This window comes from Mandrillus leucophaeus, unplaced genomic scaffold, assembly GCF_000951045.1.
Source record: "Mandrillus leucophaeus isolate KB7577 unplaced genomic scaffold, Mleu.le_1.0 Scaffold65, whole genome shotgun sequence".
NCBI lineage: Eukaryota > Metazoa > Chordata > Mammalia > Primates > Cercopithecidae > Mandrillus > Mandrillus leucophaeus.
Genome location: NW_012107030.1, coordinates 322277 through 329827, shown reverse-complemented (window position 1 = coordinate 329827; position 7551 = coordinate 322277). Strand labels below are relative to the sequence as shown.

The window sequence follows — 7551 nt, the reverse complement described above, 5'->3', positions numbered from 1 at the left end:
GCCCGCCTCGGCCTCCCAAAGTGCTGCGATTACAGACGTGAGCCACTGTGCCTGGCCGTTTTGTTTTTTAAAAGAGATTTAGAGACGCGGTCTCGCCCAGTTGCCCAGGCTAGAACACAATGGCTATTCACAGGCATGATCACAGCTCACTGCAGCCTCGAACTCCTGGGCCGACGTGATCCTCCTGCCTCAGCCTTGCGTGTACCTGGGACTACAGGAGCATGATACCATGCCAGGCTCTGTCAGGGTTTTTAAGGCATCATAACTCCATTTTTATTTTGGCACCCTTCACAGAGACAATGAAAGAGAGAATGTTAACCAAAGGCAAGTCCGTGCCGGGCATTCCAAACATTCACTCTTTCACTCTTCCCTTCCTCTGAGACCAAGAGGCAGAAAATGGAAGGACTGAGGTCCAGCCCCAGGTCTATGTCACTCTTTCTAATTCATCAAATTGGCATTTTGACCTTTGGATAGTTTGCTCCAGGAAGTCCGTATGTCCATGAGAAACTTACTTCCCCTTCTTCCCCTTCTTCCCCTTCTGCCTTTCTCCATCATGGTCATGACTTGGGGACATGAGCTCCAGCCTAACAGCACGTTCCCAGCATCCCCGCACCAGGTGTTGCAATGGGAGTTCACCTCGGACCACTTAGTCCCAAACAGTGAGACAACTCACAGATGCCATGTGTTCCGTTCACTTTTCCAGTGATCCTAAAATGAACTGCAGCCCTTGGGAATGGCAGAGCCTACATGATGGTTGGTATATCTTGACAAGCAGCCCTCACACCCAGGAGAAGGCAGTGTGCTCACCTCTGTTTCCTGGCATCCCCTTGGCTCAGCTGATGACACTGATGTTTGTGAGGGTAGTTGAGTTCATGGACCTTGCGCCATATTTTCCAAAGTCCATGGCTCCATTTTGAGATCACGGTCTGAACTCTTGACTCTGGCCAGCTCTTTCCAGACGTGTCACCCAAGCCACGAGGAGGATCGAGGGAGGAAGCGAGGGTGGCTTGGGTCAGATCTCCACTGCTCCTGTTGAATAAGCAAGTCCAGCTCCCACTGCCTGCCTTAGGCTGAGTCATTGGCAGCCACCCTCCCCCCTTGGACAGGGCAGCACGTAGTTGGTAATATTCTGGACACAGGCTCCCACCCATGCTTCCTGCATGCACCCTGGCCCATGGGGTCTCCTGGGATTGTTGGAGACAGCATGGTAAAGTTGACACTGCATGACACAGACCAGCTGTGGTCACAAATGTCTCTTGGCTGGCTGGCTTTCTGGGATGACTGTCTTTAAGCTGTGAATATGTGACTCAAATTTTGTTTCACTTCCTGGCTTAGCATGATGAGTCCATGGTGTTTATCTATGTGGTCATGGATTCGTTTAATGAATATTTGCTGAGCACCTGCGTGATGGCTTGTGCCAGGGTCATAGCAGTAAACACATGCCCAATCTGTCTCGCAGAGGATACACAAGTAAACAGGCAGCCACAAGACACTCCAGAAGGAGTTTTAAGGGGGAAATCCCAGGACGGGCAGGGGGAAAGCCACTGGCCCAGCATCCCCAGAGAAAGCAGCAATGAAGCTCATTCTGAAGAATGAGTAGGAGCTTAGCAAGGGGAAAGGCAAGGAGGAGAGCATTTGGGAGAGGGAGTAGTGCATGCAAGAGATGAAAGCAGCAGTTGGCAGGTCCAGGTGCAGGCTGCTGAGAAGGGCTGGAGTGGGGACCATTGAGGGACCAGGCTGCAGAAACATGCAGGAGCTGGTTAGCCATGCTAAGGAGTTTGGACTTTCCCCCAAGAGCAATGGGGAAACACTGGAGGATGCTCAGCAGGAGAGAGACAAGACCAAATTTGCATTTTGCGGGAGGTAGGCATCCGAGCAGAGCAGGGTTGGAGGCTGGGAGACTTTGGCAGTGACTGAAGGGAGATCGTAGGGGCTTGGAGGAAGGCGATAGCAAGAACAGCAAAGAGAGATGGACAAATTCAAAATATCCAGGCAAGTGATGAGATGTAACCACACTCGGCATGCTGGCTTGGGCAACTGCAGGCTGGTGGTGCCATTTCCTGAAATGAGAATCTGAGTGAGCAGGGTAGGATTTGGGGTAGATGCTAAGTTTAGTTTTTGGACACACTGAGAGTGGGACCTGTATGACCTCTAAACAAAATCGTTGGTGAATTAACATCCCAGAAATGAGCAGAAACCTCTATTCTTTTCTCCCAGCAGATATTACTGAGTGTCTACTATATGCCAGATAATGTTTTAGACACTGTATAAAGTGTCATTCAGGCAGCCAAGTACGACCTCAAATACCCCCTCAGTAAGCCCTACCCACAAACTGAAAACAGGAATCAGCATTATAAGCCAGCTATCAGAAAGGCTACATACAGTTTTTCAGATCAGCAGACAAATGGTGACCTGAGGAAACTCTTCCAAAGGGCGAGATATGAATAGCTTGATCAATGGGTGCTTTAAGGAAGTTTATGCTAGAATAATCCATGTTGTAGTTGGAGAAAAATGTCAGTATTAACTCCTGGATTTTATGTTTGCATTTTCCCTTGAGGTTACACATTTCACAAATTCAGAAGTTTTTCTGTGAGAATTTCAAGAACAAGGACATCCAAAGTGCGGAAGCAGGTGAGTTTGTGTTCTCCGTGGATTAAGTCAGAATGCTGCTGACTTCAGGGGCATCTTGTGGTCTTTACGGAAGAAAGCCAGCCCATAAGCCAGGGCGCTTGTCCATCAGTTGCGATTCTTATCCACTTCCCAGTGTCTGAGAAATAATAGGTGCCCTGTAAATATTTGTCAAATGTGCAGTGAGTAAAACCAAGCTTGGTAAACACATTTTCATATGCTCCTCGCTGTGATAAAGACAAACGTGTTGGTGTCAATAAATAGCTCACACCTGTAATCCCAGCAGGGAGGCCCAGACGAGTGAATCACTTGAGGTCAGGAGTTCGAGACCAGCCTGGACAACATGGTAAAACCTCATCTCTACTAAAAATACAAAAATTAGCTAGGCGTGGTGGCACGCACATGTAATCCCAGCTACTCAGGACGCTGAGGCAGGAGAATTACTTACCCCAGGAAGAGGAGGTTGGAGGTTGCAGTGAGCTCTAGCCTGGGTGACAGAGCAAGACTCCATCTCAAAAAAAAAGAAAAAAAAAAGTAGTCTTTGTATTGAAAGACTAAACGGAGTGCAGCAAGCATAAAGCAGCTGTTCTTCGTCTCTTTGGGCTCTAACCAGTCATGACTTGTACGTTCACAGCTGCACTTGTTCAAGAGGACTTTTCTGAGGCAGGATCAAGAATCAGGATAAGTTCTTTTTTGCTAGAAAAAGGTTCATTGAGCCTCATGAGGAGGCTGGACAGCTTCTTAAAGCAGCTTTTTTTTTTTGGATAAAGCCTGCTGCATGGTGCGGCTGCCTGAGATCAGAGCCAGCCTCCTTTCCAAAGAGAGGCTAACAAATTCTTTTCTCACCTTCAACTCTGAACAGGAGAAGTAGTCTGAGACCATCTCCTGGCATGAGAGAAAGAGCTCTGGATTGATTAGTGATGGCTGCCATGCATTGGCCATCCTGAAAGTGGAAATTGACATCCAGTGAGTGAATATGTTGTATCCACAATTCTGCCCCTGCCTATAATCATCCTAATGGGCTGAGACTTTTTCTAACTCAACATAACCAGTCCACCTAAGGCGATGTAATATTTGAGATGCAAACCCCCTGAACCCCAGCACCAAACAATATCATAATATTGGTGAATAACAATAATAGTAACAGGAAGAAGAATCAGGTACCCAAGGTCACACTGTGAAACTAATGGCAAAACCAAGAAATACATAGATGGGGCTAGTGGCCCTTCAGGTCCTGTCTGGCGTTCAGATTGAGGGTTTTAGGCACCTCTCCTTTCCCCAGCTCTGTACTAACAACACAGGAGCTGAGCCATGCAGAGTCCTCTCCCCATGGCCTCTCGAGCCTCACCTGGCCTGGCATCCTCGGTTTCGCCCTCTGCCCTCCTCTATCAAAAAGCCTCTTCTTTTAGTGATCACTGACTTTATCCTCAAATTAGATGCCCCTGAATAAAGTCTTCTACAGTTTGGAAAGAGCCTTCTTTTATTGTCAAGGGAGGGTCACGAGAATCCTACCCTCTTTGGTAGGCCTACTATTACATTTCAGATGGGTCATGCTTTGGAACTCATAGTGCAGTAGTTCTCAACAGGGAACTGGGGGGTGATTTGGCTTCACTGGGGACACTTGGCAATGTCTGGAAACATTTTTGGTTGTCACCGCTGAGGAGGGAGTGCTACTGGCATGTAGTAAGTAGATGCCAGGGCTGCTACTGGGCATCTACAGTGCACGGGACAGCTCCCCAAAACGCATGTATCTGGCCCAAAATGTTTACAATGTCAGGGCTGAGAAACACGGTCGTAGGGGAAGCCAGAACGTTCTTGTTGCCTTGGCCCCCCAGGAGTGCCCCAGACAACGTCCCTGTTCCACAAAGCTTTTCCTGATTCCCCACATTGGAGGGCAGCGCGAGTGCCTCTGAAGTCCTACAGCTGTTAGCCGACAGCTGTCCTGGACATGTGACATGTCCTGGGTGACCTCGTAAGACTCCTTCAGTGTCCCCCTCAAAGCCTCTAAGCCCCCGAGGCCCACACTTCACCACTTCCTTTCTGAGATGCCTGGGGGGGCTGCTTGCCTGCTTCATCTGCTTAATGATCCATCGAGCAAAGGAGTTGGGGGAGAGGAAGCTGATGCATCTTTGGGTGGGGACGTTATTGATGTGTTTGCTCAGCATCATTTTCTCTCCTCAGATGTGATTCTCGAGTGCCTGGGCTTCAAATGGGAACTCCATCAGCCCCAGCTTTTTCAGTCTGAGACCTTGGCCAAGCTCTACCTGAAAGCCCTGACGCAGGGCACCACATACCCCCTGAGGGAGCTGGAGGAGCTTCTGCGAGGTACTTCCTCTCTGGTGTGCAGTGCTGGAGCCTCAGTGCCCTCTAGCTTGAGGGTCCCAGCTTGGAACATGGTTATCTGTTTTGAGACCACGGTCACTCTAGCAGTCAAGAGCAAGGCTCCACGGTGTTATCTCATCCCGTGACAGCCTCAGTTTCCTCAACTGTAAAATGGGATAATAGTTCTTAGGATGCGGCTTTGAAGAGTAGAGGAAGTACTAGGTGTGAGGTTCTAGAACAAGGCCTGGCGCACAGCGAGCACTCAGTACATGCCAGTTATTATCCTTGAAATAACCCGAGTCTTGTCTGGCCAGCCCAGACATACAGACTCTACCTACTTCTTTGAAAAGGAAAAAGGGGCTGTGGGGAATTTTCTGAAGAGCTTTTTGGAAGGAAGGTGGAGTTCTGATGTCTGTGACTTATTTGGCCCTAAGTGTGCTATTCAAGGCCCACATGTGTGCATCTGTTTTGTTGTTGTCTTTGCTTTTCTTTCCTCTTCTCTTCTCATCTCTCTTCTACCTCATTCCAAAAAGAATGTAGGCCACTTCTTTCTTTGTCTCCCAGCAGAGAGGTCTGACCACCCCAGCCTCCTCTCACCTGGTCTCTAAGTTGTCTCCATCTGCACTGCCAGCTGCTGCTTTGGGCTACAGGTTGGCATCCCCTCGGGCTGACTCATAAGCAGGTGCCATGGAAAATTCGAGGCCCCCAAAGCCAGCCAGCATACCAGTCATGATGGGCTTTCATTTCCAAGACATGACAGCAAAGCCCTGTTATTCTAGAGTCAGACAGGCAGCTGGAGCCCCCAGTCATTCCCCCTCCCTGAGCCTGAGCCTGGAGGGAGAGCCCCGCTGCCTGCGGGAATCTGACTCAGTCCTTCCCCGCGGTGCAGGCAGTGAGAGCCAGCTGGGCCCTGCAGAACTGCGGCAACCTCGGTGTTGGCTCATGAGCCTCTGTGCTCTTCTGAAACCTTTGTCCCAGTGTCTTCAACAGCCAGACTGGGCTCTTCCATCTCCCCTGTACCCAAGTCAAAACATTCACCAGACCATCTGTGAAAGGCTCTGGTGAGCCAGACAGTGAGTTCATGGAAAAGCAGGAGAATTTGGAAGCAGAAATGGAGTCATGAACATTATGGTCTTTAACGTGTCTAGAATGGGTCACTAAAATGAAAATATTTGGCCCTGCTAAGACAGCCACTCTGATCCAAGCCTTCCTGCTAGAGGCTGCGCCTGGCTGGGAGACAAGAGGGAAGGTGCCGAGATGAAACCCCAGTGTCCGGGACTGTCACGACTCCAGCGTCTCCTCACAAGCTCCATGGACTGATCAAGCCCTGGGATTCATGTCTTTCAATAGGAACAGTCACAGTCCTTCGTGTGCCTTTGAAAGCGAACATATCTCACAATGGTGGTTTGCATACCTGTCTCACAGTTATCACTTGCATGTTCTTGAGATCATCTGTGTTGCTATCCTGGAACTTCTGGCCAGACCCTGGAGTGCTGGACTCCGCAGAGATGCACAGGCTCTCCAGCTGCTCGATTTCCTTCCATGGAGAGTGGAGGAGCAGCTGTCTGGAGAGGACGTGTTTATTCTCTAGCGGGGAATCCAAGAAGGAAGCGGCCCACTTACCGAAAACAAACTAACCACCTTGGCTTTGGAGAACCTTGGAGAAGAGTGTGAACAAATTATTGATATCTTATCCGATTTGGGGGTTTTACTCAACCTGGAGGGAATATTGAACTTCTGCCTTTCATTTACTCTGACAGAACTGATTCCCTCCCTCCCTCCTTCTCTTCCTTCTTCTCTTCCTTCCTTCCTGTGTGGAATGCTTAGCTTATGCCAGGCATTGTGCTAGGAGCTTACCATCTGAGGGGACAGACAAACCCAAAATGATTGGAAAGCATGACAAATACTGTGACACATTGTAATATTAACTGCCACCTCTTGCATGCCTACTGTGTGCCAGGCACTCACGTGCATCCTCCCATTTACTCCCTGCCATGGGATGGATGGCAGGCTGGCATGAGCAGATGCGAGGCCGTGTAGTCATGCCGGAGAAGAATGTGACCCAGAGTGGAATAAGCCTGGCGCTTAGGAAGTTCTCAGTGAGTATTTGCTGAGTGAGAGCCAGCACAGAGCCAGGTGACGGACGACAGCGCGGGGAAACGGAGGGCAAAGGATCCTTCGCTCTCTTTTTCTTTGTAGCTGCGCAGGATGATGGACTTTTTGGCTCTGGCTCACATCATTTTTCATTATCTGGAACCTTGAGCTCCCTGGTGATGGAATCTATGTGCTGCATTCATTCAGCCAATATTTACTAGCACCAGTGTGTGCGAGCCTGGGGTGGGCCCAGGGGATGGAGCAGCGAGTGAACCACCTCAGCTGAGCTGCTAGGGAGAAAAGCACAACAGGGGCAGAGAGTAGTAAACGGAAGGTCATGGTCAAGTTAGTCTCTGAAGAAGAATAAAGCCAGTTAGCGGGGGAGTGGGGTGCTACCTTACATCTGGGGTCAGGAAAGGCCTCTCAGAGGGAAGGACAAGTGAGAAGACCCCTGATGAGGGAGGGAGGGCGGGAGTCCCACACCATCCCGTGGAGCATGCTGGTGGG

General features: G+C 49.7%; 1 protein-coding gene across 2 annotated transcripts in view; it reads left to right on the top strand.

The window, feature by feature from the left end:
* The window catches only part of BTBD16 (BTB (POZ) domain containing 16), an 82666-nt gene that overhangs the window by 25242 nt on the left and 49873 nt on the right, over nucleotides 1-7551 (top strand). For both annotated transcript variants that reach the window (XM_012001061.1, XM_012001060.1), the window contains exons 4-5: nucleotides 2558-2631; nucleotides 4810-4953. In XM_012001061.1, coding sequence (XP_011856451.1) covers nucleotides 2558-2631; nucleotides 4810-4953 — 218 coding nt within the window. The remainder of the gene's footprint in view (nucleotides 1-2557; nucleotides 2632-4809; nucleotides 4954-7551) is intronic.